This window comes from Dama dama, chromosome 11 (genome assembly GCF_033118175.1).
Source record: "Dama dama isolate Ldn47 chromosome 11, ASM3311817v1, whole genome shotgun sequence".
Classification (NCBI taxonomy): domain Eukaryota; kingdom Metazoa; phylum Chordata; class Mammalia; order Artiodactyla; family Cervidae; genus Dama; species Dama dama.
The window spans coordinates 67,875,575-67,897,325 of record NC_083691.1 but is presented as its reverse complement, the minus strand read 5'-3'; the positions used below and the strand labels follow the sequence as shown (position 1 = coordinate 67,897,325).

The window sequence follows — 21,751 nt, the reverse complement described above, 5'->3', positions numbered from 1 at the left end:
TAACACCTCAGTTATGAGGCTGCTTGGGATAAGAGAGAAAGGAGGAGGCAAGTGCTCTGGCACAGGAAATTCAGGGGAATTAATAGTACCAAAGGGTCACAGGTAAAGTTTTAGAGATCCTTTTTAAATTGAGTATTTGGATAAGCGAGCAGGGTGAGGTTCCATTTACTTTAACTGAAGATGAACCAATGAAAATGGAAGCCAGTGTGACATTTTACTGGTTATTCTCCCTAAGAGTTAGATCTAAAACACTCGATCACACAACTGAAAATGGCTACATTATTAGAAACTTGGCACTAGTCTTTTACCTAACCATTCACATCACTTAAAATCTTTCCACAATAGTACTATAGACCTGCCAGTACTGAGATAATAATCAAACTGAAAGCGCTTCTTCAAACAAATATTTCTATGACCAAACAAGAAATATAATTAGGGGAATATACCTCCAACAATATAGTTGCTATTGTTCAGTTGCTAAGTAGTGTCTGACTCTTGGCAACCCCATGGACTGCAGCACGTCAGGCTCCTCTGTCCTCCACTATATCCTGGAGCATGCTCAAAGTCGTATCCATGGGCTCAGTGATGCTATCTAACCATCTCATCCTCTCCCACTCCCCTCTCCTGCTGCCTTCAATCCTTCCTAGCATCCAGGTCTTCCAATGAGTCGGCTCATCCCATCAGGTGGTCACAGTATTGAAGCTTCAGCCTTAGCTACAGTCCGTCCAATGAATATTCAGGGTTGACTTCCTTTAGAATTGACTGGTTTGATCTCTCTGCTGTCCAAAGGACCTTCAAGAGTTTTCTCCAGCACCACAGTTCAAGAGCACCAATTCTTTGGCACTCAGCCTTCTTGATGGTCCAATTCTCACATCCATATATGACTACTGGAAAAACCACAGCTTTGACTATGTGAATCTCAGTCAGCACAGCGAAGTCTCTGCTTTTTAATATGCTGTCTAGGTTTCTCATAGCTTTCCTTCCAAGGAGCAAGGATCTTTTAATTTCGTGGCTGTAGTCACTGCAAGTGATTCTGAAGCCCAAGAAAAGAAAATCTGTCACTGCTTCCACTTTTTCACCTTCTATTTTCCATGAACTGATGGAAATAATTATCAAATAATTATCAAGATGTCATGATCTTAAGTTTTTTAAACGTTGAGTTTCAAGCTAGCTTTTTCACTCTCCTCTTTCACCTTCATCAAGAAGCTCTTTAGTTCCTCTTTGCTATGCTGTGCTTAGTCGCTCAGTCATGCCCAACTCTTTGCAACACCCCAGATTGTAGCTCATCATGCTCCAATGTCCATGGGGATTCTCCAGGCAAGAATACTGAAGTGGGTTGCCATGCCCTCCTCCAAAGGATCCTCCCAACCCAGGGTTGAACCTAGGTCTCCCACACTGTAGGTGGATTCTTCATCATCTGAACCAACAGGGAAGCCCTAGTTCCTCTTCAGTTTCTACCATTAGCGTGATACCATCTACATATCTGAGATTATTGATACTTCTCACAGCAATCTTAGTTCTAGCATGCGAAGCATCCACCTCAGCTTTTCACATGATGTACTCTGCATATGAGTTAAATAAGCCGGGTGACAATACACAGCCTTGTCATAGTCCTTTCCCAGTTTTGAACCAGTCCATTGTTCCATGTCCAATTCTAACTGTTGCTTTTAGACCTGCATACAAGTTTCTCAGGAGACAGGTTAGGTGGTCTAGTACTCCCATCTCTTTAAGAATTTTGCAGTTTGTTGTGATCTACTTGGGCTTCCCTTGTGGCTCAAGTGGTAAAGAATCCACCTGCAGTGTGGGAGATCTGAGTTCAATCCCTGGGTAGAGAAGATCCCCTGGAGAAGGGAAAGGCTACGCACTCCAGTATTCTGGCCTAGAGAATTCCACGGACTGTATAGTCCACGGGGTGGCAAAAGTCAGACACAACGAGTGACTTTCACTTCACTTGAACATTTGTTGGCATTGCCCTTTGGTGGGGCATTGTCCTTCTTTGGGACTGGAATGAAAACTGACCTTTTCCAGTCCCGTGGCCACTGCGAAGTTTTCCAAATTTGTTGGCAAATATGCCAGCACTTTAACAGCATCATCTTTTAGGATTTGAAAGAGTTCAGCAGGAATTCCATCAGTTCCACTAGCTTTGTCCAAAGTAATGCTTCCTAAGGCCCACTTGACTTCACACTTCAGGATGTCTGGCTGTAGATAAGTGACCACACCATCTTGGTTATCTGAGTCATTAAGACCTTTATTGTATAGTTCTTCTGTCTATTCTTGCCACCTTTTCTTAATCTCTTCTGCCTCTGTTAGGTCCTTACCATATCTGCCCTTTATCACACCCATCCTTGCATGAAATGTTCCCTTGGTATCCAATTTTCTTGAAGAGAGCTCTAGTCTTTGCCCATTCAGTAGTTTTCCTCTATTTCTTTGCATTGCTCATTTAATGCAAATGATATAGAATTTAAAAAAAGAAAATTTCTATCCTGCTCAGCAGACCATGATGGCTACTCCATTTCTTCTAAGGGATTCTTGCCCACAGAAGTAGATATAATGGTCATCCGAGTTAAATTCACCCATTCCAGTCCATTTTAGTTTGCTGATTTCTAAAACATCAATGTTCACTCTTGCCATCTCCTGTTTGACCACTTCCAATTTGCCTTGATTCATGGACCTAACATTTCAAGTTCCCATGCAATATTGCTCTTTACAGCATCAGACTTTACTTCCATCACCTGTCACATCCACAAACAGGTGTTGTTTTTGCTTCAGTTCCATCTCCTCATTCTTTCTGGAGTTATTTCTCCACTGATCTCCAGTAGCATATTGGGCACTTGCTGACCTGGGGAGTTTATCTTTCAGTGTCATACCTTTTTGCTTTTTCATACTGTTCATGGCATTCTCAAGAATACTAAAGTGGTTTGCCATTCCTTTCTCCAGTGGACCAAGTTTTGTTAGAACTCTCCACCGTGATCTGTCCATCTTGGGTGGCCCTACACAGCATGGCTCATAGTTTCATTGAGCTAGACATGGCTGTGGTCCATGTGATCAGTTTGGTTAGTTTTCTGTGATTGTGGCTTTCATTCAGTCTGCCCTCTGATGAAGAAGGATAAGAGACTTATGGAAACTTCCTGATGAGACACAGTCTTGAGGGGGGACACTGGGTCTTGTTCTGATGGGCAGGGCCATGTTCACTAAGTCTTTAATCCAATTTTCTTTGATGGGCAGGGTCGTGTTCCCTCCCTGTTGCTTCTCAGTGTCCAACTCTTTGCGACCCCATGGACTGCAGCACGCCAGGCCTCCCTGTCCATCACCAACTCACGGAGCCTACTCAAACTCATGCCCACTGAGTCGGTGATGCCATCCAACCATCTCATCCTGTCATCCCCTTCTCCTCCTGTCCTCAATCTTTCCCAGGATCAGGGTCTTTTCCAATGAGTCAGCTCTTCGCACCAGGTGGCCAAAGTATTGAAGTTTCAGCTTCAACATCAGTCCTTTCAAAGAACACCCAGGACTGATCTCCTTTAGGATGGATTGGTTAGATCTCCTTGCAGTCCGAGGGACTCTCAAGAGTCTTCTCCAACACCACACTTCAAAAGCATCAATTCTTCAGCATTCAGCTTTCTTTATAGTCCAACTCTCACATCCATACATGACTACTGGGAAAACCATAGCCTTGACTAGACGAACCTTTGTTGGCAGAGTAATGTCTTTGCTTTTTAATATGCTGTCTACGTTGGTCATAACTTTCCTTCCAAGGACTAAGCATCTTTTAATTTCATGGCTGCAGTCACCATCTGCAGTGATTTCAGAGCCCCCAAAAATAAAGTCTGATACTGTTTCCACATCTATTTGCCATGATTTGATGGGACCAGATGCCATGATCTTAGTTTTCTGAATGTTGAGTTTTAAGTCAATTTTTTCACTCTCCTCTTTCACTTTCATCAGAGGCTCTTTAGTTCTTCACTTTCTGCCAGAAGGGTGGTGTCATCTGCATATCTGAAGTTATTGATATTTCCCCAGCAATCTTGATTCCAGCTTGTGCTTCATCCAGCCCAGCATTTCTCATGATGTACTCTGCACATAAATTAAATAAGCAGGGTGACAATATACAGCCTTCACATACTCTTTTTTCTATTTGGAAAGAGGCTGTTGTTCCATGTCCAGTTCTAACTGTTGCTTCCTGAACTGCATACAGATTTCTCAAGAGGCAGGTCAGGTGGTCTGGTAGTCCCATCTCTTTCAGAATTTTCCAGAGTTTGTTGTGATCCACACAGTCAAAGGCTTTGGCATAGTCAATAAGGCAGAAATAGATGTTTTTCTGGAACTCTCTTGCTTTTTCAACGATCCAACAGATGTTGGCAATTTGATCTCTGGTTCCTGTTGCTTGACCTGAGGCCAAACTATGATGGAGGTAAGGAAGATAATGGCAACTTAAAAAACTCAACATTCAGAAAACTAAGATCATAGCACCCGGTCCCATCAGTTCAGTTCAGTTCAGTCGCTCAGTCGTGTCCAACTCTTTGCGACCCCATGGACTGCCACATGCCAAGCCTCCCTTGTCCATCATCAACTCCCAGAGTTTACTCAAACTCATGTCCATTGATTCGGTGATGCCATCCAACCGTCTCATTCTCTGTCGTCCCCTTCTTCTCCCGCCTTCAATCATTCCCAGCATCAGGGTCTTTTCAAATGAGTCAGTTGCAAAGAACACAATCAATATAATTTCAGTATTGACCATTTTAGAAAGGTCCATGTGTACAGTCATCTCTTGGGTTTCTGAAAAAGGGTGTTTGCTATTACCAACATGTTCTCTTGACAAAACTGTTAGCCTTTGCCCTGCTTCACTTGGTACTCCAAGGCAAAACTTGCCTGTTATGCAGTTATCTCTTGACTTCCTACTTTTGCATTCCAACCCCCTTTGATGAACAGGGCATCTTTTTTGGGTTAGTTCTAGAACGTGTTGTAGATACTCACAGAACTGGTCAACTTCAGCTTCTTCAGCATTAGCGGTTGGGGCACAAACTTGGATTACTTTGATGTTGAATGATTTGCCTTGGAAACAAACTGAGATGATTCTGTCATTTTTGGGGCTACACCCAAGTACTGCATTTCAGGCTCTTTCATTGACCATGAGGGCTACTCCATTTCTTCTAAGGGATTCTTGCCCACAGTAGTAGATATAATGGTAATCTAAATTAAACTCACCCATTTCCGTCCATTTTAGTTCACTGATCCCTAAGATGCTGATGTTCAATCTTGCCATTTCCTGCTTGACCATGTCTAATTTACCTTGATTCATGTACATAACAGTCCAGATTCCTCTGCAATATTCGTCTTTACAGCATTGGACTTTACTTTCACCACCAGGCACATCCACAATTGAAAGTCATTTCCACTTTGGCCCAGTTGCTACATTCTTTCCAGAGCTATTTGCAATTGCCCTCCACTTTTCTCCAAGAGCATACCAGACATGTTCTGACCTGAGGGGCCTTATCTTCCTACATCTTTTTGCCTTTTTATACTGTTCATGAGGTTCTCCAGGCAGGAATACTGGAGTGGATTGCCATTCTCTCCGGTGGATCACATTTTGTCAGAACTCTTCACTGTGACCCATCTATTTTGGGTGGTCCTACACAACATGGTTCATAGCCTCATTGAGTTACAAAAGCCCCTTTGCCAAGACAAGGCTGTGATCCATGAAGGGCTCCAAGAATAAAGAGGAGCATAAAAAATGAAAGGCAAACGTTTAGATAGATTTTCTCAACTTCTTTCTATACCTCATGCTGATGGAACCAAGGCCACTGTTTCAGAAGACACAGTTATTTACATTCTTATCACAGTTATTATTTATAAGTTTTTGAGGCCCAACACAATTATAATAGAATTTGAGAATAACCAATCAAAAATACTCAGAGGTCTTGAAATTGTACCTGAGACTATACCTGAAGATCTATGAAGTATTACAATATTCATACAGGTTTACAGATAAACTTAGGTGAGAACAAATCCAAAGTTTGAGCTATCAACTGATCATGTGACATAAATATGACACTTAGGCTTCCTGTCAAAGATTATCAATGTCACAAGTGATCATGGGACATGACGTAGGTAACTGATCTGGGATGCAGGACCACCAGAAAGCTGCATATCAAGACACTTGCTACATGGGCAAAAGGGAGACGGAAATAAAGAAATGATGTACAATGATTATTATTACACATGATAACATAAATGAATCTGAAAATGCACACAAAAGTAGGAGGAAACTAAAGAGGGCATAGTGGATGATTCCAGGAAAAACAGATTGTTGGTGCTAAAACCCAGAAGAGTGGTTACCCTTCTGGCAAGAACACAGAGACTAGAAGGGCCACAAAGGGAACTTCCAGCATGCTAATGATATTCTGTTTCTTGAACTGCATGCTGATTACACAGACATTTTCATTTTGTAAAAATATAGTCAACCCTTCAACATGCTTGAGCTGGTGCAGGTTTACTTATACACAGACTTTTTTCAACAGCAACACTACAATACTACACAATCTGCAATCGAAACTACCATACTTGATTAGATCCATAATTGGTTAAATTCAGAGAGATAGACAGCTGACTGTAAGTCATAAGCAGATTTTCAACTCTGTCGAGGGTAGGAGTCCATTAACTCCCATGTTGTTCAAGGGTCAACTATAATCAGTTTGTATACTTATGATATGTATATTTTTCTTACATGTGTTAAATGTCAATAGAAAGTTTACTTAAGAAAATGTGATGTCCAGATTACCATTATTATATGAAATCATCACAGAAAGATGTCCTATGACAGGAATGTTGAGCAGGAAATGCACTTAAAGGACAACATCAAATCAAGGTAGGATAAACTCTTGACAACTGTTATCAAAACCAGTATGTGTCCTGCTCTGGTACTATGTACCACCATTAGAAAACCACTGTATGGAGTTCTTCATCAGGCTCACTGAGACTTTAAGAATACTAAAGCACCATGGGTACATGTAGGGCAGAGCTTCAAGTTCACACTACCTTGATGTATCATTTTGATCAGAGGCTGTTAGTGTAATTTAGTTACCTTTAGATACTTCTGGATTGGATTTCTTACTGAGTCCTTGCTATTAGTCATAAAAATAATATTTATGTATTATAAAATAGCCTAAAAGAAAGATATTGTATACAGTAAGTAAAATCATTTATGCTTTAAATACTAAGGGTCTTAATGTTTCTGAAATATTTTTAAGTTTTTAAGAATAAGAGCTCAATGATAAGTTATGAATAGCTGAATTTATTACATATTTAAACATGAACAAAAACACATGAAAAGATTCACCCTAAAAGGTAAACATTCCATGTACACTGGACCCTAACAAAAACTGATTATGTTTAAAGCAGAGACTTATTAGGGTTTAAAAAAAATAAAGATACAAACATTTTAAAAATACTACATAGTACATATTTTTTTTAGAATTTATTAACTATTAAAATTTCCACCTGTTTTTTCCCTATCCACCCTTACTTCTGCATGTATACCCACTTCAAACTCCATCTCCACCCCACAGGCAGCAGCTGTAGCTCCAACCTAAGTTGAATTTAGTTATCCTTTTGGACCTTAATGTCTCCATCATTTGGTATGCCATCATAACTGCTTTTATCAAATAGCAAAAGTCTATCAGAGATGAATCTGACTGATCCACTCCCATCTATCTTAAGTCACAGAATCCGAATAGGATAGAATACTTGCCTTCCCTTGGACCCCATCTTTAGTTGTCTAACATGACAGTATGCTTTCCTAACCTTTCTCTCAAGACAAATGCCCACAGCCTCTTATCATAGCTCACTTGATACAATATTCAGTCCTCTCTGATTCTAGATTCCTAGCAAACAAATGTAAAACCAATGAGGCAGTATCTCATTAACCTAGGTCTCTAAGGTTTAAATTTCATGGACTATTTGATAATGTATCCAGATAGTAAAAAGGAAACACACTATAACATTAACAGAACTAGCAACCACTGCTTCATAGGATTAAAGCTGCCCTCTGATTTGGAGACTGAATGGACCTGCAATGTTTCATCTGATCATGAGCAACTCAGGAATACATACCTTTCTTTCCTTAAAAATGATACCACAGAAATGTCTCTCCCAATCTCCTAATTAACACTATGTAAATGTGGTAAAATGCACATTTATCTCAATATCAACCTAATTTTTTTTCAACATGTCTTTGAATTTAAGTCTGTTCTTGCCTTTGCAGAAACAGGAATCTTTTTTTAGCCAAAAAGAGGATCAAAGAACTGGAAAAAAAAGAAAACAGCAAAATGATTTATTTTCTACTTTAAAAAGAGAATTCTCCCCTGAGTTTACCTGTGAACAGCCAATGAATTTCAAATGAATTAAGAGATGAGAACAGAATATAATACAGTTCCTTTATAAACATAAGAGATACTCAACTTCACTGTGTGTATACTTCCAGTGAAGACTTACACCTTTTCTTCTAAGCTCTAGCCCTAGGTAAACACAGAATCATAGGTGGAAATAGGCCTAGAAGCACTAGAAGCAGCATTCACAGTTCATTAACAGAATAAAGCAGAAAATGGTTAGGTAAATGAATATTACAACATAAAGAATACTGATGATGAAACTGCAATAAAGTAACTTACACGATGTTTACAACACTTCTTTTTACCAGGAAGCCTCGTTGTAAACATTTCCATTAGACCACTGCCCTCTAAAGCGTTCTAACCAACCACACAAACAAAAATCATCTTTTGTGACCATAAAATTGTGAAGAATTTGTACTCCATGGCTCCGTATCTTGGTGGTTTTCATAGTAAGACAAAAACTGTGTTAAGTGGTTTCACTGATTTCTCCATCTTGAATGATTGCCAGTTCTGGAACTTCATTCATCCTCAAAACCTCTGCATAGAGCAAATAATCATGTAGGCTTCTGGGAAGAGGCAACTGACGGATAAAACCATCAGACTGCAGGTGTTCTAGTTTTAGACGGGACCAAATTTCCAAACGACAAAGGTGGGTCAGGGATGGAACAGAGGCTGGAGAAACAAACATAAAAAGAAAGATAAAAATGTTGAACCAGAAAGTATAACAGTCCATTAAGGTAAATGCCCTTTTCCCCCCTCACCTCTGTTAGTAAAAACAAGTGGTATGTTACTTAGACTTATTTTTGAAAGATTACTTGGGCCAGGATGACCAAAATAAACTCCATTTATTTACTCATTATACAACTTTCCTGATTCTTCTTCCTCCAATTTCTGGCCACACATTCCAAAGTCAGTACCCAGCACCATATAGAATTAATGTTCAAATTCTAAATATCTGGCAATACCAGTTGGGACTTAAGAAATGGGTGATCTAACTTTAGAAGTGATAGAAGAGCACAGTAGCAAACGTTACTTCCCACTCACTCTTGCTGCAAATGGTCTCCAGACCTACCACATCAAGTGAATAAATATGTAGCTTATATTCGTTTTGCTCTTTTTATCCATGATATAGAATGAAATTTTAAAACTGACACAGAGAGAAAAAGAACCTTTACTGAAAGCCTACTATGCCATATGCCCATACACATACTATTTTTATCTTCCTTTACTCTGTGAGGTACATATTATCATGCTCTCATAGAGACAAGAAAACAAGAGATTTAAGTAACTTTTCAAAGGCTAAACATCTAATACATGGTAGACCAGGATTCAAATTCAAGTGCATATGACCCCAAAATGTGCATGTATATGTACACATGCTAAAACCACTGCTACTAAAAGCTAATAACCAATTAAAAGGATAACCCACATATGTTTAATTAAGAATCATATGACAGTGGTTTTACTAAGATTAAAAGTGTTAACTAAAGAAGTTAATGTTCATGAAAACTAGGCGTACTAAAAACAGATACTGGTTTTATGTGAATCAAATCTAATGCCTTTTGTAAGTGCAAGAAATCTTTTATAAATCCCTGTGAAATGAACCAAAGATTACCAGACCAGGATCAGAGCAGCAAAGACAAGTACAATCAAGAGCCCAACTGATATCAGACCTGCTAGTCTGACTTCAAGTCTAGGGTTCTTTAATAATAACCCACAGGGCCTGAGACATGCTAGTTCTCTAACATCAGCAATATCTTCCAAACCACTGACGTTAGTTCATCATCTCAGATTTTAGTTTAAGCTTACTGGTAAGTTTAGTTCATTTGGAATTTGGGTAACTCCTCAAGTCACAGTGTTTCAAAATGCCAAATTAGAAAAGCAACAGAGTTATCTTATTTTGTAAATAAAACCTAAGTCTAAGAAGAGTATTCCCTTAAACCATGAATCACACAGATCCCCCACTATAAAAATAAGACTACAGCAACGACACTATAGAGAACATTTACTTCCACTGTTTCCATATTTAATACCATTTAAAATTTTACCCTTGTCTGTAAACTTAAAGGAAGAATCACTCTCACTTCTAAGATGAGAAAACACAGATAAAGGGAGCGCTCGCATGATTAGCAGGAAGCCATACGGAAACCAAGCTCAACCTGCAAACCCCAACAGCCGTCCCAAGGAGCAGTAAGTAGGTTCAACTTCAACAAGTAGCTGGCCCATGTTCGACTGTTACACATAAGGAAGCCCTCTCTTCCTCTGAGATGATGAACAATAGTTGGCCCTAATGTCACTGGATATGCACAAATGTAATAAAAGTTTCAGAAATGAGCATAACTGATTCTTGGTAAGCACACAGCTCAGCTGGTAGAAACAAAATATCCTAACTGCTGCAAACACTGATTATGCCATGGGCACAGCCAGAAGGAACTGACAGAAAAAAATGATAAGACTACAGAGTGGGTTAAAGTGAGACTGGTTAAGAGAATTTTCACTCATATTATATTACAGTTTAATATGCACCTGGTTACACTGAAATCTTTCATTCTGCACATTCTTGTTAATGTAGATAGCTATTAAAAGTCCAAAAGGAAGATAAAGGATGGCTGTGCAACCTGGAGGAGAGCGGCTCGCTCAGAGCTAAGGAATCCTAATACTTCTCCAGCTTCACCAATTTGACAGACTACACTGACTTACAGACTTCTCAGTCTGACCAGGGAGTGTGCCTCTAGCTGTCCCACAGTCTCCTGCAGAGCAGACAAGCCTTTCAGAGCCATCTGATTACATCACAGGGGCGCTATTGCTCCATCTTTTACAACCAAATAAACCATTCATCTGTTTATGTGGATATGTGTGTAGAAAGCTTAATCATCTGTGATCAAGTCAAACTGGACCAGTACACATTTATTAGGGACTTTCCTGCTGGCTCAGATAGTAAAGAATCTGCCTACAATACAGGAGATCCAGGTTCCATCCCTGGGTTGGGAAGATTCCCTGGAGAAGGGAATGGCTACCCACTGCAGTATTCTTGTCTAGAGAAGTCCATGGACAGAGGAGCCTGGCGGACTACAGTTCATAGAGTCACAAAGAGTTGGACACAACTGAGTGACTAACATTTTCACACTTACACATTTATTATAGGAAGTTTATATGACTTGCCCGTGTTGACACTGTACAGGAACAACAGAGCTGATACTAGATCCAAATGATTGGACCCCATGTCTAGGGTTTTCTAACTGATGATAAACCCAAAACAATCCTCTTAACATCTTCTAAACCACTGAAACTATCATAAATTTCAAGAGATCTTTCCATTTAATAATAATTTAAAAAAGGAAAGAGTATAGTTATTCCAGTTGCTGATTCTAATTTTAATGCACTATTTTGATTTTCCTCCTGTGAGCACAATAGATCACTGACCTGATGAACAGTCAGAAGTAAGAACTATATTCATTTTAACATAGACAATAATATATTCATCAGTGCCATCTTAGTTTAATATGCCAGTGAATACTAAGGGAATTGTATAATCATATATGTAATATTTCAAGGCATGCAAAATTCCTATGAAAGTTTTAGTGATGCATAGTATTTCCAGATGTGTTGCCACTAGACTGAGAGGAGATCAAGACGAGCCTTGAATTTATAATAAGGAAAAGCCCAGAAATTGTATGTAAAACATAACTTTCATAAAAATCTGTTAAAATCAGATTTGTTAAATAAAGCTCTCTTTTCCAACATTATGGCACTGATCATAGTCTAGAAAATGATGTATAAAACCACACTATATTTGGGTCACTTTTCTGACCCAATCATTTTCAAGTTAACATGTTAAACCTGGTTTACCTCCAGATCTATGAGCAGACAAGCAACCTTTACCTATTCATTTCTACATAGAAGTTTTCAATTTTGTTAACTTTGTCATATGTACAAAGAACAATCAAAATAGAGGCCACATGCTATATGAAATTGTACTAAAACTAAAATAATGATCAAAATAAACCCCCAAATTCTTAATTATGCTTGTTAATGTGAAGTTTACTATAGTAAAGCAATACATATACATTATACAAACCCATTACCTATATTTTCCAGAACCATTTCATCACTAGCCTACCCTCAAGCCAATATTCAAATGATGTATCTGCCTTGACTTTATTTCTATGGTTCCTTGGCAGGGTTTTCCACATCAAATGCATTCATCTGACTTCTGGGCCATCTACTACAATATGTATTTTCATCACTAATATAATTTCTTTATGGTTCCATCCTTTTGTTCTCAGTCTGTCTTAACTTACTTGTACAGTCTCTCTCTTCCACTGATTACAACTAAAAACGTCAACAAATATAAAAAGCAACTACCTAACGACTCTGGAGTATAAATAAGAGATAGATTAGGACAGGAAAGAAAACTTAAAGAATGACCAGCAGAACAGCAATGAAAAGAATGAATGGAAAGGGCACCACCAAGTAAGAAGCCCTGAGCTGGAGTTGTGACGCGAAAGTGAAAGTCACTCAGTCATGTCCAACTCTTTGCAACCCCATGGACTACACAGTCCATGGAATTTTCCAGGCCTGAATACTGGAGTAGGTAGCCTTTTCCTTCTTCAGGGGACATTCCCAACCAAGGAATCGAACCCAGGTCTACCTCATTGCAGACAGATTTTTTGACAGTTGAGCCACAAGGGAAGCCCAAGAATACTGGAGTGAGTAGCCTATTCCTTCTCCAGCAGATAGTCCCAACCCAGGAATCAAACCAGGGTCTCCTGCACTGCAGGAGGATTCTTTACCAACTGAGTGATCAGGGAAGCTGAGCTGCAGTTGAGGAGTCATTATTAACCAGTTGTGTGACCTTCAACAAGTCATTTAAGTGCTTAAACCTTCAGCTCCTCTTCTATGAAATGAGCATAATGCCTCATCTATACTATGAACATAATTGACACCACTCTGAATCAAAAGGTTATAAACTGTACAATATATCATACAAATGCTAAGCATCTTCTAATCTAGTGAACTTGAAATGTTTTGGCAGCACACTCAATTAGTGAAAAGTCTTTTGAGTACTTAACTCCAATGTGTGGATATTTCAGTTCAGTTCAGTTGCTGAGTCGTGTCCAACTCCTTGCAACCCCATGGACTGCAGCATGACAGGCCTCCCTGTCCATTGCCAATTCCCAGAGTTTACTCAAACTCATGTCCATTGAGTCGGTGATGCCATCCAACCATCTCTCTCTGTTGTCCTCTTCTCCTTCTGCTTTCAATCCTTCCCAGCATCAGGGTCTTTTCAAATGAGTCAGCTCTTCACATCAGGTGGCCAGAGTATTGAACTTTCAGCTTCAGCATCAGTCCTTCCAATGAATATTCAGGACTGACTTCTTTTAGAATGAACTGGCTGCATCTCCTTGTTGTCCAAGGGACTCTCAAGAGTCTTCTACAACACCACAGTTCAAAAGCATGAATTCTTTGGTGCTCAGCTTTCTTTATGGTCCAACTCTCTCATCCATACATGACTACTGGAAAAACCATAGCCTTGACTAGACGGACCTTTGTTAGCAAAGTAATGTCTCTGCTTTTTAATATGCTGTCTAGGTTGGTCACAGCTTTTCTTCCACAGAGCAAGTGTCTTTTAATTTCATGGCTGCAGTGATTTTCACCCCAGAAAAAAAATAAAGTCTGTCACTGTTTCCACTGTTTTCCCATCTATTTGCCATGAAGTGATGGGACTAGATGCCATGATCTTAGTTTTCTGAATGTTGAGTTTTAAGCCAACTTTTTCACTCTCCTCCTTCACTTTCATCAAGAGGCTCTTTAGTTCTTCTTCACTTTCTGCCATAAGGGTGGTGTCATCTGCATATCTGAGGTTATCGATATTTCTCCCGGCAATCTTGATTTCAGCTTGTGCTTCATCCTGCCAGTATTTTGCATGATGTACTCTGCATATAAGTTAAATAAGCAGGGTGACAATATACAGCCTTGACATACTCCTTCCCATATTTGGAACCAGTCTGCTGTTTCATGTCCAGTTCTAATGGTTGCTTCCTGAACTGCATACAGATTTCTCAAGAGGTGGGTCAGGTGGTCTGGTAGTCCCTTCTCTTTAAGAATCTTCCAGAGTTTGTTGTGATCCACACAGTCAAAGGCTTTGGCATAGTCAATAAAGCAGAAACAGATGATTTTCTGGAACTCTCTTGCTTTTCCCATGATCCAACAGATGTTGGCAATTTGATCTCTTGTTCCTCTGCCTTTTCTAAATCCAGCTTGAACATCTGGAAGTACAGGGTTCACGTAATGCAGAAGCCCTGGCTTGGAGAATTTTGAGCATTACTTTACTAGCATGTGAGATGAGTGCAATCGTGCGGTACTGTAAGCATTCTTTGGCATTGCTTTTCTTTGGGATTGGAATGAAAACTGACCTTTTCCAGTCCTGTGGCCACTGCTGAGTTTTCCAAATTTTCTAGCTTATTGAGTGCAGCACTTTCACAGCATCATCTTTTAGGATTTGAAATAGCTCAACTGGAATTCCATCACCTCCACTAGCTTTGTTGGTAGTGATGCTTCCTAAGGCCCGCTTGACTTTGCATTCCAGGATATCTGGTTCTAGGTGAGTGATCACAACATTGTGATTATCTTGGTCATGAAGATCTTTTTGGTATAGTTCTTCTGTATGTTCTTGCCACCTTCTTAGTATCTTCTGCTTGTGTTAGGACCATACCTAACACGGCAAGTCACTACATTATGCAAAACTTTCATCAAAATTCATCTGCCAAATCTCTATTTTTCCTGGTATCAGTTTATAAGCTAATTAGAAAGTTTCACTTTTTCACATTATTATTCAGTTCAGTTCAGTCACTCAGTCATGTCCGACTCTTTGCGACCCCATGAACCACAGCACACCAGGCCTCCCTGTTCATCACCAACTCCCGGAGTCCACCCAAACTCATATCCATCGAGTTGATGATGCCATCCAACCATCTCATCCTCTGTCGTCCCCTTCTCCTCCTGCCTTCAATTTTTCCCAGCATCAGGGTCTTTTCCAATGAGTCTTCACATCAGGTAGCCAAAGTATTGGAGTTTCAGCTTCAACATCAGTCCTTCCAATGAACACCCAAGACTGATCTCCTTTAGGATGGACTGGTTGGATATCCTTGCAGTCCAAGGGACTCTCAAGAGTCTTCTCCAACACCACAGTTCAAAAGCATCAATTCTTCGGGGCTCAGCTTTCTTCACAGTCCAACTCTCACATCCATACATGACCACTGGAAAAACCATAGCCTTGACTAGACGGACCTTTGTTGGCCAAGTAATGTCTCCACTTTTTAATAAGCTGTCTAGGTTAGTCATAACGTTCCTTCCAAGGAGTAAGCGTCTTTTAATTTCATGGCTGCAATCACCATCTGCAGTGATTTTGGAGCCCAGAAAAACAAAGTCAGCCACTGTTTCCACTGTTCCCCCATCTATCTGCCATTCAGAAAACTAAGATCACATTATTACTAAATGCATTCAGAATCTCAGGGAATTGCTTCCATGCAGTTTAAGTGTGTCAATACACATTTAGGTCACGCACACTGTTTTTGAAAAGAAAATCTCATAATAATAAAAGTATTTCTTAGCATCTGTTTTTAAGATCATCTCATAGCAAAATTTCTTTCAAAAAGCAGTTGTCGGGCCCTGCCCCCGCCCGCTGTGCGCGCGCTGGCCGGGCAGCATGGCGGCGGCGGCGGGCGCCCCCCCTAAAAAAAAATAAAATAAAATAAGATAAAAAAAAAGAAAAAAAAAAAAGCAGTTGTCTTTCATTCAGTTAAAATATCATTTTTACCTTAACTCAACAGAATTTTATGATACATGTACTAGGTTTTATACTATTCATAGCTATTTATCATCAAAGGAAAAAAGATTAAGAAAATGAACAGCTGTATTTTCACCAAAGTATGTAATTCATCATTAAGTTAAACGACTCTTTTTAATACTGTCACAAGATAAAGAGCAAATCTCTGGATGTTTTAACAATAATCATGGTCACTCCCATCTCATCATAAAGTACTACAAAGATTCTACATATTTTAAAGGTTGTGTTTTTTATAAAATTACTCACAACAGTATTATTAATACTTCAAGCAATTCTGATTTCAATTCCTTTCCTGTATTAGCCTGACTCTTAATGATGCAATCAACTCATTTCATGTGTGATATTATCTCCATTTCCTCACATTTACTGAAAAGTAAGCCACTCCATCAGTAGACAGTCTTACACAGCCTTCCCAAAAAAAAAAATTCTATTAAGTAAGTCATTATTGTTGCAAATATATCATTTCCAGTATATATTTCCTTTAGTGACTCTCTGAAAAGCAACTGTATTTTTTTTTTTAATTGAAACAGAATCTTAACAAATACTCTAAACTGAGGCAGTTATATTCTTCCAACTTAGTGTACCACACATCCTACTTGCAGGATTATATTTTTATTCTTTTCTTTAACTCTTTAGCAATGTTTACTATGCTCCTTCCAACAGTATTTGCTAAAAAGAAATACATTTTACTTTGTCCTGGTATTATTTCAGTGTGTTTTACTGTGTCAGTAAGAACATGCATTTGCCCAATGGTATGTAACTTTTTGTCTTTTCACTATTAGTCAGTTTATAAAAACAACGACTGAGCATCATATGACTTAAATATTCATGAAATATCACAGAACTTACGTTCTGGACGCTTTCATTAAGAGTGTCCTGCTGATTATATTTTCATTTCCTTATTATCTCAATGCACATTACATACATCAAGGCTCACTGCTAACATTAGTAAAAGTGAACCATCTTTTATTTTACTTATTTTTCTAAGGTGAACTATATTTTAAATACTTTTCTTGATACTTTTGAACTTGCTGTCAGCTCAGATTGGGTGGTCAGTATTTTTATCATATGACATGACCATCTGGGAAGAACAGGAGGTAGTTCTATGATTACTTTGTGGTTCATTTGTGCTGATACCTTTATTTAGCATTATTCACATGAAACATTTTTGCACAGAAATCTTTTTAAGCCACTTAACCAATTTTTGAGAATTAGTTAAAACTAGATGATGTAATCACAGGGCCACTGAACAGTCAAATCTAAACTACAATTCACTAAGGTACATCACAAGCATGGATGCCAGGTCATTCACTTTTGGAAGCACTAACCTAACCCATACAAATACATATGTACAAGACACTCAGCCATATATGCTAAGTGGAAGAAAAGAAAAGATGAAAGTTCAATTCTTACAACTATAACCTCACTATTACAGAAAATATAAAGTGAAAAGGAACTTGATCATTGATAAGCAGTTTTATCTTCCTCTCTCCCATCTTTAAGATGCCTCTCGCCTTCTCCCCGGCGGTTAGTGCTGCGAGTGCGGAGTGTGTGCTCCGGGCTCGGAACACACATTTATTATTTAAAAAAATCCAAAAAAAATCTTTTAAAAAAACCCCAAAAAAAATTTACAAAAAAATCCGCGTCTCCCCCGCCAGAGACTTTTTTTTTTTTTTTTTCCTTCCTCTTTTATAAAATAACCCGGTGAAGCAGCCGAGACCGACCCGCCCGCCCGCGGCCCCGCAGCAGCTCCAAGAAGGAACCAAGAGACCGAGGCCTTCTCCCGCTGCCCGGACCCGACACCACCACCCTCGCTCCCCAGCCGGCAGCCAGCAGCCAAGCCTCCAGGGGCAGCGGATCAACCCGATTCTGCGGCCGTTTCCGATTCCAGTTGATTTTTGTCCCTCTGCGCTTGCCCCCGCTCCCCTCCCCCCGGCTCCGGACCCCGGCCCGGCACTCTCTCCCCTCCTCTGACGGGAAAGGTCGCGCGGCCTGTGGCCCTGCAGGCAGCCGTGCCGAGATGAACCCCAGCGCCCCCAGCTACCCCATGGCCTCGCTCTACGTGGGGGACCTACACCCCGATGTGACCGAGGCGATGCTCTATGAGAAGTTCAGCCCGGCCGGGCCCATCCTCTCCATCCGGGTCTGCAGGGACATGATCACCCGCCGCTCCTTGGGCTACGCGTATGTGAACTTCCAGCAGCCGGCGGACGCGGAGCGTGCTTTGGACACCATGATGTGATAAAGGGCAAGCCAGTACGCATCATGTGGTCTCAGCGTGATCCATCACTTCGCAAAAGTGGTGTGGGCAACATATTCATTAAAAATTTGGATAAATCCATTGATAATAAAGCACTGTATGATACATTTTCTGCTTTTGGTAACATCCTTTCATGTAAGGTGGTTTGTGATGAAAATGGTTCCAAGGGTTATGGATTTGTGCATTTTGAGACACAGGAAGCAGCTGAAAGAGCTATTGAAAAAATGAATGGGATGCTTCTAAGTGATCGCAAAGTATTTGTTGGAAGATTTAAGTCTCGTAAAAAACGAGAAGCAGAACTTGGAGCTAGAGCAAAAGAGTTCACCAATGTTTACATCAAGAATTTTGGAGAAGACATGGATGATGAGCGCCTTAAGGATCTCTTTGGCAAGTTTGGGCCTGCCTTAAGTGTGAAAGTAATGACTGATGAGAGTGGAAAATCCAAAGGCTTTGGATTTGTAAGCTTTGAAAGGCATGAAGATGCACAAAAAGCTGTGGATGAGATGAATGGAAAAGAGCTCAATGGAAAACAAATTTATGTTGGTCGAGCCCAGAAAAAAGTGGAATGACAGACAGAACTTAAGCGCAAATTTGAACAGATGAAGCAAGATAGGATCACCAGATACCAGGGTGTTAACCTTTGCGTGAAAAATCTTGATGATGGTATTGATGATGAACGTCTCCGGAAAGAGTTTTCTCCATTTGGCACAATCACCAGTGCAAAGGTTATGATGGAGGGTGGTCGCAGCAAAGGTTTTGGTTTTGTATGTTTCTCCTCCCCAGAAGAAGCTACTAAAGCAGTTACGGAAATGAACGGTAGAATTGTGGCCACCAAGCCATTGTATGTAGCTTTAGCCCAGCGCAAAGAAGAGCGCCAGGCTCACCTCACTAACCAATATATGCAGAGGATGGCAAGTGTAAGAGCTGTGCCCAACCCTGTAATCAACCCCTACCAGCCAGCACCTCCTTCAGGTTACTTCATGGCAGCTATCCCACAGACTCAGAACCGTGCTGCATACTACCCTCCTAGCCAGATTGCCCAACTAAGACCAAGTCCTCGCTGGACTGCTCAGGGTGCCAGACCTCATCCATTCCAAAATATGCCCGGTGCTATCCGCCCAGCCGCTCCTAGACCACCATTTAGTACTATGAGACCAGCTTCTTCACAGGTTCCACGAGTCATGTCGACACAGCGTGTTGCTAACACATCAACACAGACGATGGGTCCACGTCCCGCAGCTGCTGCTGCTGCAGCTACTTCTGCTGTTCGCACCGTTCCACAGTACAAATATGCTGCGGGAGTTCGCAATCCTCAACAGCATCTTAATGCACAGCCACAAGTCACCATGCAGCAGCCCGCTGTTCATGTACAAGGTCAGGAGCCTCTGACTGCTTCCATGTTGGCATCTGCCCCTCCTCAAGAGCAGAAGCAAATATTGGGTGAACGGCTCTTTCCTCTAATTCAAGCCATGCACCCTACTCTTGCTGGTAAAATCACTGGCATGTTGTTGGAGATTGATAATTCAGAACTTCTTCATATGCTTGAGTCTCCAGAGTCTCTCCGTTCTAAAGTTGATGAAGCTGTAGCCATATTACAAGCCCACTAAGCAAAAGAGGCTGCCCAGAAAGCAGTTAACAGTGCCACCGGGGTTCCGACTGTCTAAAATGATCAGGGACCATGAGAAGAAACTCGTGCTTCACCGAAGAAAAATACCTAAACATCGAAAAACTTAAATATTATGGAAAAAAAACATTGCAAAATATAAAATAAATAAAAAAAGGAAAGGAAACTTTGAAAAAAAAAAAAAAGCCTCTCTCTGAAGTCTGGAACACATGAAAATTAAGTAAAATCATCTGTGTCAGTAAGAACATGCATTTCCCCAATGGTATGTAACTTTTTGTCTTTTCACTATTAGTCAGTTTATAAAAACAACTGAGCATCATATAACTTAGCATAAGCATTTTCCTATAGTAATCAAGTGAAAAAGTAAATCATGGTCTCAGCTTTTTTAGAAAATAAAAATTCATTCTTCATTCCCCTAACTTATTTAGTGAACTATTAATAAAAACAGCTGTCTGAGACAATAAGAAAAGATTAATTAAGCTCAATATTATAAATTTTAACTCTCCGCAAAACCTTTCCATAAAGTTCTCAGGAACCCCTAATTTTATCATATACAAGCCTACCTTCATCTAGAACCCTGTACAGAACACTCTCTTCACCTCTTGTCCTCACAGAAGCCTGATCCTTCCCCCAAATTACCTCCTTGACCAATTTCTGAGATATAATTTTCTCATTCTTTCACACCTTGTCACATCTATCATAATGTCTCACAGTGGCAATTTCAGTCCTACTGCACCATCATCAGATTCATGTCTTTCTGTCTTTAAATTCCAACATATGCCACTTCCTATCCTTCCGGAGTGTACTCTCCCTTACTGTCACTACCTCTGGTCATTGAGACCATGGACCCCAACTTCTCCTGCTGTCAAATTTACCAGATCCCTTTCCTCTCTAATTTCTTACTTGGCATCCACTATCACTTATACTATTATATCATCCTCAACTCTGCTGTACTTGCTCTGGCAATTCTCAGGACCAATCTAACCATTTTCCTTCTTTCCAATACAGAGAAAATGAAGCAATCCTGAGGAAAAAATAACCATATAACCATATGAAGTATACCACTTTCAACTTCCACAAGGTCCACAGGGCTGCTCAGCAAATCTCCTCCATTGGTTCCCAGTTTCCCACAACAACCCTTCTAAATCAAGTCTCTCCTACCAAATTCTCACTTCAATTTCCTTTTCAGCAAGATTTTATCTCCTACTCCTAAGTAAAAACAAGGAATCTTCAATGCTCTCTTTCTCTAATACTCAAACTATAAACTTATCTGTATCTACTCAGCCTCGTCTCTCTTCTCAAAGGAAGGGGACTATTTGAGTCTACCCATCTCCTTCTGGCTTATCTGAAATCTTATTATATAAACTATTGTTTTTAATCTCCATATCCTTAATGTTTTTCTGAAACAAATTGAGATCCCTTAATGTATATGTTGAAGCCTCTCTCATCTTAAAAAGAAAATTCTGCCATGACCCTGCATCATTCCCTTTTAGCCATTCCACTAAAGAGTTATGTTTATTTTTCATTCATAGATTTTAAATCAGTATCTGATACATAGTTGACATATAATTAAAGGACTCACTCACTAGCAATTAATAAATATAAACAGCTAAATTTGTAAATGTGCACCT

At 39.9% G+C, this 21,751-nt stretch overlaps 1 protein-coding gene and 1 pseudogene across 1 annotated transcript in view; one reads left to right on the top strand and one right to left on the bottom strand.

Annotated features, from left to right (window-relative positions):
* Positions 1–7,271: 7,271 nt before the first annotated feature.
* The window catches only part of ASB3 (ankyrin repeat and SOCS box containing 3), a 129,455-nt gene continuing 114,975 nt past the window's right edge, over positions 7,272–21,751 (bottom strand). The window contains exon 10 of the mRNA XM_061155448.1: positions 7,272–9,059. Within this exon, the coding sequence (XP_061011431.1) occupies positions 8,854–9,059 (206 nt within the window). The 3' untranslated portion in view covers positions 7,272–8,853. The remainder of the gene's footprint in view (positions 9,060–21,751) is intronic.
* Positions 18,167–20,312, top strand: LOC133064905 (polyadenylate-binding protein 1-like; annotated as a pseudogene).